The 17,317-nt window shown below is 42.1% G+C and overlaps 2 protein-coding genes across 3 annotated transcripts in view; both read left to right on the top strand.

Moving 5' to 3' along the window:
- The window catches only part of LOC145204195 (titin-like), a 140,069-nt gene that overhangs the window by 40,014 nt on the left and 82,738 nt on the right, over positions 1 to 17,317 (top strand). Inside the window, exons 49-58 of one of the 2 annotated variants that reach the window (XM_080076657.1) lie at positions 6,613 to 6,669; positions 6,956 to 6,979; positions 7,140 to 7,305; positions 7,376 to 7,541; positions 7,663 to 8,716; positions 14,981 to 15,048; positions 15,172 to 15,320; positions 15,550 to 15,626; positions 16,149 to 16,267; positions 16,868 to 17,033. In XM_080076657.1, coding sequence (XP_079932783.1) covers positions 6,613 to 6,669; positions 6,956 to 6,979; positions 7,140 to 7,305; positions 7,376 to 7,541; positions 7,663 to 8,716; positions 14,981 to 15,048; positions 15,172 to 15,320; positions 15,550 to 15,626; positions 16,149 to 16,267; positions 16,868 to 17,033 — 2,046 coding nt within the window. The remainder of the gene's footprint in view (positions 1 to 6,612; positions 6,670 to 6,955; positions 6,980 to 7,139; positions 7,306 to 7,375; positions 7,542 to 7,662; positions 8,717 to 14,980; positions 15,049 to 15,171; positions 15,321 to 15,549; positions 15,627 to 16,148; positions 16,268 to 16,867; positions 17,034 to 17,317) is intronic. The other variant, XM_080076658.1, reaches the window with a different exon arrangement.
- LOC145204197 (uncharacterized) lies at positions 12,770 to 14,979 on the top strand. Its single transcript, XM_080076661.1, has one exon. It carries the CDS (start codon positions 13,036 to 13,038, stop codon positions 14,671 to 14,673), a length of 1,638 nt encoding a protein of 545 aa, XP_079932787.1. The 5' UTR covers positions 12,770 to 13,035; the 3' UTR covers positions 14,674 to 14,979.

The following is a 17,317-nucleotide window of genomic DNA, read 5'->3' on the forward strand; positions in this document are numbered from 1 at the left end:
GCAGGCTTCTTTGAAATCCGAAAAGGCTGAAACGCCGACGACTCAGTCTAAAATTTCCGGTACCGCAGACCAGTCAACTGTGAAGAAAACTACAGAAGAACCAGTTCCAGAAAAAACGAAAACAATGCCGGAAAAGAAGATCAAAGTTCCACCACAAGATAAGGTTAAAGCTACACATTTGCACACAGACGGTGTTGTCGAGGAGGTTGTTAAAATGACGGGACAAACGGTTAAAGTACCACAAAAGGATCAGACTAAAATGCCGGAACTCTCCAAAGCACTTGCTGCAGAAATGCAACTAACAAAGGCTCTTGCTAAACCAAAAACACCCAAGAAAAAAGCCAAAGCGGTTACTGAGGATGAAATTAAACCTGAAACACAACTAAAGACTGTTGAACCACCAGATTTTTCATCACTCGACAAACCACCTCAACCTCCGACACCAGCATTGCCACCAACGCAATTAGAAGTAAAGAAACCTGAAAAAAATGTAAAGTCAAAAACTACTTTTCAACAAGAGACAAAGGAAACATTTGAAACGACCAGCGTTGTTGATGGCGTTACAAAGACTGAGTCGATTGAAAAGAAAGCGAAAATGGTTTGGAATCCAAAAACTCGCAAATTCGATGAGGTGGTGTCCGAAACGAAAATTTCCTCTAAGGTGCCGAGCAAGGAAAAGGTCGTGATGGAAGAACCTACTCACCCCACTACACAACCGACAGTTAAACCTCAGCAGGGTTCTCTGAAATCCGAAGAAACTGAAACATCGGTTAAGTCTAAAGCTCCTGTTACTGAAGAACAGGAAACTGTGCAACAAACTAGAGAACCACAAGTTCCAGAAAAATCTAAAGCCATGCCGGAAAAGAAGATTGAAGTTCAAGGACAAGAAAAGGTTAAAGCTGCTCCTTTGCTTACAGACGGGGTTGCTGAGGAGATTATTGAAATGGCCGGGCAAACAGTGAAAGCACCCAAGCAGGACAAAACCAAAATGCCGGAACTCTCCAAAGCACTTGCTGCCGAAATGCAACTAACAAAGGCTCTTGCTAAACCAAAAACACCAAAGAAAAAAGCCAAAGCGGTGACTGGGGATGAAATTAAACCTGAAACAGAACTGAGGACTGTTGAACCACAAGATCTTTCATCACTCGACAAACCAGCTCAACCTCCTATACCAGCTTTGCCACCAACGCAATTAGAAGTAAAGAAACCTGAAAAAAATGTAAAGTCAAAAACAACTTTTCAACAAGAGACAAAGGAAACACTGGAAACGACGAGCGTTATTGATGGCGTTACAAAGACTGAGTCGATTGAAAAGAAAGCGAAAATGATCTGGAATCCAAAAACTCGCAAATTCGATGAGGTGGTGTCCGAGACGAAAATTTCCTCCAAGGTGCCGAGCAAGGATAAGGTCGTGATGGAAGAACCTACTCACCCCACTACACAACCGACAGTAAAACCTCAACAGGCTTCTCTAAAATCCGAAGAAGCTGAAACATCGGTTAAGTCTAAAGCTCCTGTTACTGAAGAACAGGCAACTGTGCAACAAACTAGAGAACCACAAGTTCCAGAAAAATCTAAAGCCATGCCGGAAAAGAAGATTGAAGTTCAACCACAAGACAAAATTAAAGCTGCTCCTTTACATACAGACGGGGTTGCTGAGCACATTATTGAAATAACCGGGCAAACAGTGAAAGCACCCAAACAGGACAAAACTAAAATGCCAGAACTCACCAAAGCACCTGCTGCAGAAATGCAACCAACAAAGACTGTTGCTAAACCAAAAACGCCAAAGAAAAAAGTCAAAGCAGTGACTGAGGATGAAATTAAACCTGAAACGCAATTAAAGATCGTTGAACCACAAGATCTTTCAGCGTTAGAGAAACAACCTCAACCTCCTACACCAGCTTTGTCACCAACACAATTAGAAGTAAAGAAACCTAAAAAAACTGTAAAGTCAAAAACAATTTTTCAACAAGAGACCGAGGAAACATTTGAAACGACGAGCGTTGTTGATGGTGTTACAAAGACTGAGACGATTGAAAAGAAAGCGAAAATGGTATGGAATCCAAAAACTCGCAAATTCGATGAGGTGGTGTCAGAAACGAAAGTTACTTCAAAGACACCAAGTAAGGAAAAGGTCGTGATGGAAGAACCTACTCACCCCACTACACAACCGACAGTTAAACCTCAGCAGGGTTCTCTGAAATCCTTAGAAGCTGAAACATCAATTAAATCTAAAGCTCATGTTACTGAAGAACAGGCAACTGTGCAACAAACTAGAGAACCACAAGTTCCAGAAAAATCAAAGGCAATGCCGGGAAAGAAGATCGAAGTTCAAGGACAAGAAAAGGTTAAAGCTGCTCCTTTGCATACAGACGGGTTTGCTGAGGAGATTATTAAAATAACCGGGCAAACAGTGAAAGCACCCAAACAGGACAAAACCAAAATGCCGGAACTCACCAAAGCACTTGCTGCAGAAATGCAACCAACAAAAGCTGTTGCTAAACCAAAATCACCGAAGAAAAAAGCCAAAGCGGTGACTGAGGATGAAATTAAACCTGAAACACAACTAAAGACTGTTGAACCACAAGATCTTTCATCACTCGATGAACCACCTCAACCACTTGAAACAATTGTGACTGAATCTAAAAAATCTGAAACCACAACGCGAAAGTCGAAAATGGTTTGGAACCCCAAAACTCGGAAGTTTGATGAAATCGAAACCGAAATTGAGACAAAGCAAGAAGTGCTTCCAATGGAGAAAGCCAAGAAAGAGAAACCTAAAGATGCTGACGTGATAACCGGTCATGATGCTGAACGTCAAACAGTTGAGACCGACGTTTCCACCCAGAAAACCGAGATGACCCCTGTCAAAAAGCATCATGATCTTGTTGATGTTGATAAACCTACAAAACTGAAAGTTCCGACCGATTCAATAGAGGCGCAAGTCGCAGTAAAGTCCCCTGAAAAATCTGGTGAAACAAAAACAACCATTCAACGTACGACGAAGGAAACCATTGAAACTACCAGCGTTGTTGATGGTATTATGAAATCTGAGTCGACTGAAAAGAAAGCGAAAATGGTTTGGAATCCTAAAACTCGCCAGTTCGATGAGGTGGTGTCAGAAACGAAAGTTACTTCAAAGACACCAAGTAAGGAAAAGGAGAAAACTCATCCGTTGGAATACAAATACGCTAAAGTTATTCCACTTGAAAATGTCGAAGAACCGAAAAACATTCCAGAAGTTTCTATGGAGCAACAGCTCCGCGAACGAAGGGAGAGTGTAAAGGATTCATCACTGCTGACAACCAAACCAAGACGTGAATTTAAAACAACCACTAAAGTGACTGAGATCAGAGAAACGAAGAAAACCAAAAGGGTTTGGAATCCAAAAACTGGCAAATTTGACGAAATCATTATCGAAGAAACGTCTGAAGTGTCTGAACAACCCCTCGTTGAGGCAGCCAAAGTTACTCCTGAGAAAGAATTAAAAGATATGTCTGACGACAGGAAATCAAAAAAGACATCTTCCAAACCTGACATAACGTTTGACGAACAAACAACCCAAAGTATTGAAACCACTACCACTACCGTTGCTGATAGGGACGAAGAAATGAAAGACATTCGATCTGTCTCTGAGCCGATCGTGACCTTCATGGATGATGAAAAAGCAGATAAACCAAAAAGCAAAACTGCACTCGAAACTAAAGGAACAGATATCGCTGTTTCTAGGCCATCTACAAAGTCAAATGTAACGTTTAAACAAGAAACTGCTGAGAATGTAATAACAACGACGGTAGTTGACGGTGTTGTGAAATCTAAAGAAACAGAAACAACAGCAAAAATGGTCTGGAATCCTAAAACTCGTCAATTTGATGAAACCGTTTCCAAAACTGAGGTCACTTTAAAACCAAAGGAAAAACTACCAAAATCGGAATCCAAACACGCCAAAGTTGTTCCTGTAGATAAATTGAAATCAACGAAAAAAATTACTGATATTCCGATTGATCAGAAGCTAAGTGAAAGACGAGAGGGTATCAAAGACGCAAATCTAATTGAAACGAAACCAGGAAGAAAAGTCGATAAACAACCTAGTAAGCTTGCTATGAAAACCACACCTGTTAATGTTGAGGAGAAAAAGCAAACAACATTTGTAGCTGAAACCAGTAAAGTTATGGAAGATACCTCGGTGACTAAGACTTCAACTGAAACGAAGACAAAACTTGACGAAAAGATAACCAAAATGCCCAGTTCTGATGTGACAAAGCCAAAAGTTTCAATGCAGTCTGAAACTATTGAAACAACGAGCGTTGCTACAGTGATAGATGGTGTTTCGAAAACTCAGGAATCAGCATCGAAAACAAAACTGGTGTGGAATTCCAAAACACGAAAGTTCGATGAGACTGTTGTCAAAGAAGAAAAGGAGTCAAAGTCACAAGTTTCACATACAAAGTCATTGGAACCTGAACCCCAGAAACTTAAGCCAGGATTTTTGGATGAAACGACAAAACCTGCTCAATCTGCCAAGGCAAAGATTTCGGAGGAAGAAATTGCATTAACACAACGAGCATTGACCCAAGATTCTGAACCAATTTTTGTCAAACAAAAACCTACCGAGCGAAAAGGTGACAAACCATTCAAACCCTCCGAAGAAAAACCAACACTCGAAGAACCAAGCAAAGACAAGACTAGGTCTTCGAGTAAAGTGGCAAAGCCTGAAACATCAAAACCACAAACACTGGTCACTGAAACGCAACACACTAAAAGCAAGTTTGTATGGAATCCGAAAACCCGAAAATTCGATGAAGTCGTCCTGGAAGAGTCAACAGACCACGTTACTACTCGACTTGATAAAACTCCGTTAAAATCGGAAACCGAGCTTTTGGAACCACTGTTCGATTCTAAAGTGCAACAAATGCCAAAACTGGATGATACTGAACTTCAACAAAAGACATCTAAAACGAAGGCAAAACCAGATATTGCAGAGAAAAAAGGAAAAGAATTTTCCAAACCACAAACTTTACCAGAGCCTGTGGACGTACGAGTTGAATCAGTTCGTAATGTTCCGATTACAGTGGAAAGGGTAGCAAAAGACGAAAGCACTAGCTTTTCGTTTGGACGCTCCAGCGAGACCACTCGAGTAACTGAGTCTTACGGCGACGGAGTACAGAAAGTACAAACTAGCAAGACAAGCAAACGAGTCTGGAACTCACAAACTGGTAAATTCGACGAGGTGGAGAGCGAGACAAGGTTTGAGAGTTCTGGTTCCCACAAACAACAGGATGAGCGATCACAGGCTTTTAAAATTACCATGGAAGAAGACGAGGCGTATAAAATTCGTTCTAAAAGCTCAAAGGCACCTCTTAAGATTGTTACCCAGCCACCACTATTCATAACATACATTCAGAATCAGGAGGTTGATGAAGGATCACCTGCAGTGTTTGGGTGCAAGATAAGCGGTGATCCTCAACCTACCCTTGAGTGGTTTGTTGACGGAGTACAGATTGAGCCACCTTGTGAGGGATTCACCTTAATTTCCGATGACGATTCGAATGTGTATAACTTGGTCATAGAAAATCCGACCTACACGAAACACAACAAAGTGATTGTTCGATGTAGAATTGTCAACAAACTCGGTTCAGCTGAGTGCAGCGCCCGTTTAAACATCAAAAAGAGTGAGTTTAGACATGACATTTGATCATCATTAATCTTAAAGGTTATCCCACTAAAATGTAAAAAAATAATACTGCTATTAGATTACATTTTAATACCGTTGTAGTGTTGAAACTAAATCTAAATTTTGCATTTGATAGAAAAGGGCAAAGAAAAGAAGCAAAAGCCCAAAGAGGAACCCATTAAGGAAATCGCCCCTAAAATTGTTAAAAAACTCAAAGATCAAAAAGTTACACTAAAAACTTCGGCTCGTCTCGAATGTCAAATCAGTGGCAAACCTACTCCACGAGTAACTTGGCTGCTTAATGGAAGTCCGATCCGTGATCGCAGCATTAGAATTGACATCTCAAGAAGTAGTGAAACTGGCAAAGTCCCCATTGTCGTGGCCAGCTTGAGCGTTCACCGGGTGAACAAACAACACACTGGTGTATACGAGTGCCAAGCTGTCAATGCCAAAGGCTCGGTTACGACTAGTGCCACATTACAGGCAGTGGAGAAGGACACGCGATCTGTGACAGGTGCCAGTCACCGAATGCCTCTGTCACATGGCATGTCATACCATTGACACATGATAAAAACATGTCAACAATATGGTTTGCGGGAGTCGAAAACTTTTACCACATTATGCACCATAAAATGTCCAAAACATATTCATTTTTGTGCTTGTAATAGCCAAATCCCAAATAGATCATTTATACAGACTATTTGGAGTATAATATACATTCAATGAGTTTTTAGGCTTTTGCGGCCCAGCGAAAACAAAATGCAAACCATTATTGTGACAAGGTATAAAAGAAAGTTGTAAACAACAAAATTCACGACATACTGGATAAACACCCAAATGTTTAACGGCATGTAAACCCATTACAACATGTCATTTTCATTTTCAGGCTGTACACAGTCAAAGTGGCATCATCTTAACAGCTATTTCTGTTTCAGGGCTTTTCGAGCAGCCATCACCGGAATCTGAACCGGAGGATATGCAACGACAAGAAGGTACGTGGCATTTTTCATCTCAAACACATCTACGATCGTTGTACGTCATTTAAATTGCACGTAGGCACGTTTTGTTTGAAAGTAAGGCAAGGCTACCCCATCATACTGACCTAAAGCCGACGTTCAACAAAATTTGCCTACGTGCAATCATCGTTTACGCGTCGGAACGTCTTTTCACCTTATCGCGTTTCACTTTCATTTCACTCTTCTTTCGTGCGTTGTTTCTTGCTGCGTCCAAATCTTGCGGAACTTTCTCAAACTCTTTGGTTACACAAAAAATTGCCAGAAGGACTTGCATGGCTTTTACCTGGTAAGTGGGGTATCCTTTCCTTTCTTTAACCTCAGTTTCCAACTGCTGTCTCTAAACTAGGCTAAACTTTGTTTATATTAGCATTCACTGTTTTACTTTACAATGCAATACCAAAAACCAGGCCTTGGCTGCATAGAACAACTTTACGTGACTTGAACAGGTTTTATGCGGGACGAATGCGATGCCAATAATCGTTTGCACGTTCGAAGCTCAATGACTGGCAAAGAGTTCACAATTCAGCGCTCTGAAGTCAGTCGCTTGGTTGGTAATTACATCACTCAATCCGATATCGACCCTTCCCTAAACGATACTCCGATATTGTCGAGGTAAAATACACTTAAATACAGAAATAACTTATCTGATGGTCCACCACAATTAAACGGTTTCTTTTTGCAGAACAAAACAAATCAAAGAGTTGGATGATGATTTAATTCGTCCGTCTTTCATACAAAAGCCAAAAATCCAATCAGTCCTTTCTGAAGCCCATGCTCGATTTGATTGTCTGTTTGTTGCCTCGCCTCGCCCTAGCGTCGTCTGGCTACATTCGGATGCCGAAATCAAGGTATCTATTTCCTCCCCTGAATTTTTCGACCTTGTAATTACATGTATTTCATGTCAATGATATTAGACCTTGTTAATGTCAAGTAGTTATCCCATCAAATAAAGCTGTGCTTTTTCTTCAGGCAAACAGCGCAAAATACAAGACCACGCTCGAGAGGGACATGTTTTCCTACCAAGCATTCCTCGAGATCCAGAGCTGCCAATCTAATGATGCGGGAACTTACAAAGTGGTCGTACGCAATCGGGAGGGAGAAGCAACAGCATCTGTGCCGTTGGTTGTCACAGAGCGCAGTAACGTTGAATTACCACATACCGATACAACTTCCAGTCACAGAAAATCGGAAATGAAACTGAACCTTGATTCAATGACACACCTTGATTCTGGTAACGAGGGTCTGTTACCAAGGACTAACGGCGCCACGCCAAGACAGCCATATTCACCAAGAAAGTATTACGAACGTCGGGCGAGAGGTGGTCGTACTAGCAGTCTTTCAGAGCCCAGCAGGACTTCCAGTAGCACTCCCTGTGGGCGTACGCACTCGCTAAGCCGGTCGAGTGAGATGGAACAGTCGATGTCCTCGATCTCAACCTTATCGTCGCTTTCTGGCGGCAGTCCACCACAGGATAAGCTCTCAATGTTACAAAGCGACCAAGAAGCGTCAGACCAAGGCGATATTGAGAGCCCAATCACCCACAGTAGCAGGCAGAGCTGCATTAAAACTCAAATATCAAACGAAGGTTTATCAGTGGCATTATTTCGGCGAGACGACACCGATACGTCGGGAATCGAAACACTGCATTCGTCTCGGACTTCAGTAAAGCGCGATCACAGTGTTTCACCTTTGAAAAACTCTAACCGCGGCGTCCCACCTGTGGTTATATCTGAACTGCCAGAAAACGTTTCGGTAAACACTGGAGACGCAATTAGCCTGACTTGTAGTGTTTCCGGTCGACCTCGCCCCAAAGTCTTATGGATGCGTGATGCCGAAGATGTTCGTAACGCGGCCCACTACAGCTTTGAAGAGGCATTGCGCTCTACAGAGGACAAACTAACCTATGACTTTATGCTGTCACTGGTTGACGCACAACGAGAACACAGTGGAACTTACACACTGTCAGCTTTCAACCTGTATGGCGATGTTACCAGTCACACTCTGCTGTCGGTAGTTGATCACAGTAAGTTATATGGCTGTATTTGAGTGGTTTTGTGCAAAATGTTTGTGTTATGTACACTGTTGGTACCCGCTTGCTATTTATCATAGAATAAGGTAAAAACTCTCGAACATAAATCCGCATACAATAGACTTGCAAAGTATGGGATTTTTTATTTTAAAATGCATGGACTAAGCACCAACAGTTTATACACACTAAAACAAATCTAGTGTTTTTCTTGCCGTCACATGTGAGGCAATCGATACAAAAAGCGAATTTAAGGACAAAAACAATTGAAGCGACTGTAAATGGGCCAAAACGTTGTTTGTGATTGTTTAAACAAAGTGTTCGCTTGCCAACCCTATTAAACTGCATGTTGACCGAACAAAACTACAGTGTTGGCATGAAAACTCACGATATCAAGACATCATCACTGTTTGTCAGCATGCTGTTGTGTTTCACATCTTGTGCAAAGGTACGTATGTGTCTGCATGGATTTTATATCTATTGGTCAATCTCTAAGCTTAAGTGTTAAAATATTCATAACCTTAAATTCCAATAACGGCGCCTCGCTACATATAAATAAGTAATGACTCAAAAAATAAGAAGTGTCCTTGGTTAAATCATATTCGTAGCAATTGTATTAGTTAACGCCTTGTAGGGATTTGCGTTCTGCGGATTGCATTGGTTTTAATGCTTTATTTATGATCTAAGGCGAGGAAATGCATACAAAATGAGGATAATTGACATGTTAAGTCTAATATTTTGCTATATTTTCAGTGAGCAAAGAGGAGCCCAATTGCAATGCTTCGAATAACGATGAATACCTAGAACGTGGCTGTGAAACTCTCGAAGACCAATCAGAATCCGACCAAAATTGCGTGATTGACAGTGACATACTTGTGACGGAAGATGAAACAAATGCACAGCTTTATTCGAACAACGAATTAGAATTCGAGATGGGCAATGGAATTCGCAAAATTCTTCGAAGTAGCGAATGTACAAAGATCGATGCTGAAGAGACTCTGAATTTGTCAATCACAGAGTTAACAAACGAAACGCTGGAATTTCGAGATGATAACAAACCAGAAACGGAACTATTCATTTTGTCCGACGATGAAAAGCTAGAATGCGACAAGATTGCACAAAATTTGCAAGAAACTGGCGATGTTTACATACAAACTCGTATTGAAACGAATTCACCAGTAAACTGTTCAGCTCGTTGCGAGGAATCAGGCCTCGATGGCAACACAACCTTCCAACATGAGCCAAAAGGCGAAATATGCAAAGCATCACGATTTACTGTTACCAAAGTTGAAAATCATATACCAAACAATCTAGAAGATTCGGTTCCAACATCAACCAACAATAAGGAAACTGAATATCTTTCTGACTCAAGTGAAATCGAACCACCTCAAGAACTGGTTACACCAATTGAAGACACGAACATCATTATAACGGAAGAGCAAACAGAAAAACCCACAAAAAGCATTGGTTATCTTGGTAGGATTCCGACCATAGAAGTTGAGCCTGTAGAAGATGAGTCGAATATTTCAGAGGATTTAGCAGAAAGTAGCGACAATGAAACTATTTCTGATCAATCGCCGCTTCCCTACTTTACACAAGAACTCAAGAACGTTACGGTGTTGGAAGGCAGTAATGTCGAGTTGCAATGCACAACAGCCTTCGACGATTTAAAGATAACGTGGTACAAAAACGCCGAGCAAATTATCAACGGTCGCGACGGCTATTTCGTCGAATCCAAAGACGGACATCATCGTCTCACCATACTTGACGCAAGGTAATAAGACACTGTAAATTGATACAAAAAGTTATATCTAGATAAAAGTAAAATAACTGAACAGAAAAAACAAATCATTGTGAAGCCAAAATTAATAGCGTACTTGCTTTTCATGTTCTATTGCAATTTATTTTTTTGCTTAATATGTTTTTTGTATTGCAGATGGTCTGAAGACGAAGGTATATTTACATGCCAAGCCGAAACGAGCACTGATGTGATTTGTACCACCTCTGAAGTGTATGTGGAAATGACAAAAGAAAAACTGTACAAAATCTTGGACTTCCAACAGCCAACATCGACTGTAACGGATGAAAACACCTCTCTTGATTCAACTCCTGAATTACCCCAGGAGCAGACAAATGAAAACTTGGACGACTCGATCTATCACAGCGCAGAAGAGAGTTTGGATCATTTTGAGAACAGTGAAGACTTTATGGAGCGACATGAGCTCTCTCCCATCCTGGAAGAAGAGGAAGAATGCATATCACGCGCCTCTTCGTCCGTCAGATTATCCACCGAGCAAATCTCGACATCTGCTCAGAACCCTTCTATAATATTCCGTAGATCATCATACGATTCTCTTGCATCCTTCGAAGCTCACGAGAAACTTGTTGCTTCCTTGCCTGCGGATGCTTTGAGAATTGAAAGCGATAAACCAAACGAGACCAATACTTGTCCCAGTGATGATTCAGATGAAGAATACCTAGAAGGTGCTTGCCCATCACGTGCATCTAGCGCTTGTAGGCCTCTTGCTTTCACCCCAGACGATATGGCGACTCGTTGTCGCGATTTTAGCGATAACGAAGGCGGATCTCGGCCGGGTTCGGTTAACAGTCGACGTAGCCTTTGGCGCAAAGGCAGCAAAAGTGACAGTTTTGACTTGGCCCGATGTCTTGAAATGGACGAGGAATCTGATGCCACTATGACAGATAACAACTACATGAGCTGCGATGACGACGAATTGTTGTTCACTCTGGACTGTCACAGTGATGACAATATGCCACCTGTTCCTGAAAACTCCTCACCGGTCGATGATACCTTACCAGCCGAAATTGATAACTTCCCATCTACTAACAACGAAGAGCCTGTGTGTGAAACACCAGCTTGCAGTTACCAAGATACTGTAGAGCACATTGTAGAAACAACACCAGTAAGGACCCTTTCAATGGATGTACTTCAACCCTACACTGCAACTATTGTAAAAAATGAGCCACTAGTTGAAGAAGAAAGTAACGAACGAGATGAACTGGCCGATGAGTTTCTCGGCTACCGATATGAAAGATCACGAGCAGACTCAGTATTTGATCTAAAGTCACTGCATGAACGTGTTAAGGGCTTGGATGTGACAGAAAGTCGTAGATCAAGCGAGGGATTTGAATCAAACGAGTCCTCGGAGCCTTGTGAGGATCTTTGCGTGGATGTAAATGGAAATTTAAAGATTGTTCCAGCAATAGAGGTCAGAGAAGCGCCGGACAGTGGTGAAGAACTTATAATCCCTAGTCCGGAATCTTTGCGTTCATTTCCGCGCCGTGATATTAAATCTCCAGTCGGGAAAAGGGGTTTGACACTCGATGACGTCATCAGGATTAGTGCCCCTGCCTTTGACGCGGTGTCGAGCATCGCCGATGACTTCTATTCATGCGTGTCGTCTACTGCAACAACGCCCACTTGCGGGTTTCGCACAGACGAATGTCCTTCAGAAACTGGATATCAAACGCCCCCTGAAAAAGCCAATAGACCCACTGAACTAAAGTACTTTGAAACAGGGTCAGAAGACAAGGAAACAGAGTACGAGGACTGCTCTACTCCTGTCAACTCGCCTGGTCACTCTGAACAGACAACAGCCACTGCTTCGGGATTCGAAACCCCGCCGAAATTCTACTACGTTATTCCTCCAAAGTTTCTCGGCAAAAAGTCCATTCAAATTACGGTCATGCGAGGCGGCTGTGCAATAATTGCGTGTTCAGTAATCTCACATCCCGAAGCCAAGGTAGCTTGGTACAAAGATGGACGTCTTATGGATATATACAACCGGGTATCTCAGCACATTTACAATGAGCCACCCAAGGAATGGTCAGACAACTTTGGAAACCAAGGAAATTGGAGACCAGATTGGCTATGCCAGCTTGAAGACAGAGATATTGGATGTCCACAACAATTAGACGTCCACTACGTCCTAAAGATCCAGCATTTGGTGCCGCGGGATGGCGGGTTGTACATTTGTAAAGCATGGAACTCCGCTGGGGTTGCTACAAGAATTATAAGACTTAGTGTTGAATAATTAAAAAAAGCATTAATTGATATGTTTTGTCTTAAACAAACAATAAATAGTGTGTTTTAGTTTGCGGTGTTTCTACTTTCATTGTGTAAATGTGTTTTATCTTAAATACTATTGAGACATATATTATAAGATTAAAAACCTGCATGAAAATTTATTTGCATGATTTTTAGTTAGAAATTTATGCAGCGTGAAGTATGATCGAGCTACCTTCTATTTATATTTCTGGCCTCAGCAGGTGTCAGCTCGTATAGCGAGTTTACGATGGCGACAGCTCAGGAAATCTCACGACGAACCACATTTACCGATGGCGACCAGTCCAATGTTCTATTCAGCCAAGCCGCAATGTCTATGAAACAGCGCAAACCGCGTAGCAAGCCAATTTTTCGGCAACCTCTTCGAGATGTGACCGTCCATGTTAGCGAAACTGCAGCTTTCCACGCCGAGATCACTGGTTGGCCGACGCCGTTGGTCACGTGGCTACACAACGGTCACGTGATCAAGGGCGACGAAAACTACCGCTACTTGAAGCGAGGAGACAGCCACTCTATGGTAGTTCCAACAGCTGAAATTAACGATCAAGGGGTGATCGGTTGCCAGGCAACAAACGTTCTGGGCGAAACAACAAGCACCGCCCGTTTGACTGTGTTAGATGCCAACTATTCGGATACGTCCTATTCCGATTTACCCTCTGTTCCCTTCGATGATTCAACTATCAATGTTACCGTGTTGGACAGTCTGGAACGCTCAAGGGATAATAGTGGGAGCAAACTAAACGCAACTGGAATAAGCAACTTCTCTGATTTTGAATCAACAGCGTCGTCTCGCCATGTTACGTTTGCCAGCGAACACACAACAGCAATGGAGCTTTCCCAAACATTTGGAACCTCAATGTCTGAATTAGCAGGAAATGAAACAACAGAACAAGATTTATCAAATGTTTCAACAACAGCCTTGCCATCGAGCCGTGATTCATCAATGGAAGTGATAAAGAAGCCGCCAAAGAAGACCAAACGCCGTGTAAAGATTGAACGTCGGAGTTTCGGATCAATGACTGAGCAAGATGGTGTACAGCAGCATCTAAGCTGGACTGACGAAGTACGGAAGCTAATCCGAGAAGAGATGGAGATGCGAGAGGAGCTGAAACAAGAAAAGGAAATCCGAACCCGAATTGAGGAAGCCGAAACTGTTGTTCTTACACAAACCTCCCCACGATTTATGAAAACTATAAGCGATTGTGAAGTGAAAGCGGGAGAAACGGCGCATTTTGTTTACATTCTAGCGGCAAACTCTAATGCCAAAGTCACTTGGTTGCGCAACGGAGTGACGATTTCACTTGATCGTAAAAATTCTGATACAGCGACTGACGGGAATGTTGGAATTATTTTTGATGATGATGCAGGCTGTTTAGTCATCAGTGAAAGCTCCTCGAATTACAGTGGAGTCTACTCTTGTGTGGCTTCGAATGATCAGGGCAGCACCAAGTGTAGTGCAAGACTGATTGTTCACGGCGCAAAAGAACAACGCACACGAGATGTGGAAACATTTATTGACACTGAAAATTACTCGCAAACGCCAACTTCAAACTTAGTCGACCGTGAATCGCAAACTCAAGAGTCTCGGCTTCTTCCTGTGGAAGACCAGAAGATTCAAGAAGCTTTTAAACAGCTGGAAGACGCCGAGAAGTCGCAAAACGTGTCTGAGGTTATTATCCAGCAGTCGGTATATGACGATGCCAACCGAGAACCGATTGCCACAAACGAGCGGCGGAAACGCAAGAAAAAGAAGCGACGTGACTTGGCTGGACCGAGCATTGGACGATTGGACGACTTCGAGACTGGTGAAGGTTTGCTGATTGCACAGCACGCGTGCTTGGGCACACAGCACCACCACGCAATGTAGAGGATACATGCACTGCACGAGACAGGCCAATTAGACAGTATTAAACAAAACTTTAAAGCATCAGACAGGATTAGGCACGCGTCTAGCACTGCACGATACAGCACCCGGCACTCGTTTGTATTATTGCTTGCCACTGCGACGGGCAAACACTTAAGTGATACAGGATTATGTCGACACTGCTTTAGAAAAATGATTGCTTGTGATCACCCGCGGTTTGTTCATACCTCGCACATTGTATTTCGTTTTCACTGTTATAATGACTTTAATATTTTCTGGATATCTGGTAACTTTTTATGTTCTATTGCAGAGGAAAAGATCCAGCCTCCCGCGTTTACCGAAAAACTTGCCGTGAACAGGGCTCAACCCGGCGACAAGGTACAAAAATCCAAAGTGCTGGTACTAACTCTTAACATACTAAACTAAACCGTGTGCAAGTCTTATTATTTCGGCTATTTTTTGAAATGTTTTAAATTAACCCATTGCAAACAATATACTAAGGTCAAGCTCTCGTGCGCTGTCAGCGGATCTACGCCGATCCAGATCACATGGACTCGTGACGGGTCAGTCATCGATGGCGAGAATGCCCGATACACCATTGGGAAAAATGAAAACCAACCTTGTGTTGAAATCAACGACGTGGCTTTCAGGTTTTGCAAAATTACCAAGTGTGCAACTAAAACAAACATCTACTCATTTGGATGAATGTATTCCCATGTTAAAGGGCATATTTTGTCGCTTTAGAGAAAATTTAACTGAAATGTGGATTTGAAACGTTCACATGTTTCTTCGCTATTCTTGGCAAAGTTAACATTGGGACAAAGCTGCTTTCTAACACAACAATAATTCTAACTGAAATACAATTCTGTTTGATTGCAGTGACGCTGGGGAATACACAGTGACAGCTCAGAATATCGCTGGAACCGCATCGTGCACAGCGCCTCTGGTGGTTGAAGGTCGGTGAAGCATTTGTTTTTGCTTCACGAGTTTTGTGAAAAACTGAAGTGTCATTGCCACATGTGAAATGCATGCGGCCACTGGGCCACAAACATTCCATTCACTGCGAAATAGCATGCGCCTATACGTTTTCTGATGCGGGTTGTAAAAGGTGTTTTCCAATGTGCTTTTTCACACACTGTTAACTGCATACACTGTGTAATAACGGCTTGTTGCACCCCATACAATAAAGTTTTATGTTTTCTAATACATGTTCGAACTGTTTAGCGTCTTGCACTGTGTTGTTTGCAAACTCTATCACATATATCCATACATTATATATTATTTCTACTTTGCGTAAATACACAGTGTTCAAACGCATGTGAGTTTGGGTTTGTTGCTTTCGCCTTACGAACGCGGTGCTTGTAATGCCTTCCACTATTGAAATGAGCTTTTATCTTTTTCATTTACTTTTTTCTCCCTTCTCTCTTATTTCTTTACCCTTTCTTTATGCTTCTCTCTTTTTACTCTCTTGCCACTAGGCGTCGCACCTTCGTTCGTACAGCGTCCCGAAGGTGGGATAAGAGAAGGCGGTCAGGGCTTTTTGCTTACTGCAGTGATTGATGGAAACCCAGAGCCTGATGTGTACTGGAATCACAATGTAAGTTTTGCATAGGGCAGTCGCATAATTCGAAGCCAAGGTCTAAATTACATTACACAAAGGCAACCTATCAGCTGTTGGTCAAAACATAAGTTTCTTAACGTTTTTCCGTACGTGGCTACAGAAAACATTGGTACACATCCCTATTTTTAAATTTCCACTATGTAGCCCAATGAAAAACCCCGACGTTACTCACTAGTTAAGGAATATTGTTTTAAACCAATAAATTGTCTGTTTCTTTAGTTCTGCTTAGTTTAGACCATTTAAACCTAAAAGGCTGACTTGAAAGTACCATACAAACCCGAGATTCTGAGTTTTATATCCTTATGGTTTGCCATTAATTTCGTAACGTATCGATATCCCCCCATAACTTGAATATAACAAGCATGTGCCGTTATGCAATATCACACCCGGCACATTACGCCGTAACCCGATGGTGAGAATTGCGTAACAAGCAACATTTGCATCAATAATACTTGTCATCGCCAGCGGAGGTGTTGACGATCCCGCAACTCATGTCTCATGACCTAGATCTCGAAAAACTTACACCTCTGTTTGGCTATATAACCGTCTCACCGCCGTCTTACTTCATTCATTCAGGGGCAGCCTTTGGTAGAGGACGACCGTCGAACTATTGTTCATGAGGAGAAGGGCCAGTTTGGCTTGGAGATTCTTGGCTTGACTATGGCTGATACTGGGGAATATGAGTGTGTGGCTGAAAACGAGGCAGGGGAAGCGAGATGCAAAGTTTCAATTGACGTTGAAGGTACAGCAGAGGCAAACGTCAACGCTTGGTCATGTTGCGGCAACGTATAGATTGGGATAGAGTTCGATAAAAAGTACTAGGAAAGAGGGCTCAAACGGCTAGTAAAGAGGGCTCAAACGACGCAATGTAACTGATTTTAATTTGCCTAAGTCTGATTCAAGTCTGTGTTTACATGGAAGTTTAGATGTGTATCCTGTGTAACGCTTACATTTTTTTCTTAAGAACAGATAGAAGGTTTAGGGTTTACATAGTAGTGAAGGAATAGTTAGACCAATTGTCTCTTA

Source organism: Phallusia mammillata, chromosome 8, assembly GCF_965637545.1.
Source record: "Phallusia mammillata chromosome 8, kaPhaMamm4.hap1.1, whole genome shotgun sequence".
Lineage (NCBI taxonomy): Eukaryota > Metazoa > Chordata > Ascidiacea > Phlebobranchia > Ascidiidae > Phallusia > Phallusia mammillata.

Bases quoted from the DNA above. Each gene is read 5' to 3' on its own strand.
- LOC145204197 (XM_080076661.1), top strand. From the start codon at position 13,036: ATGGCGACAGCTCAGGAAATCTCACGACGAACCACATTTACCGATGGC.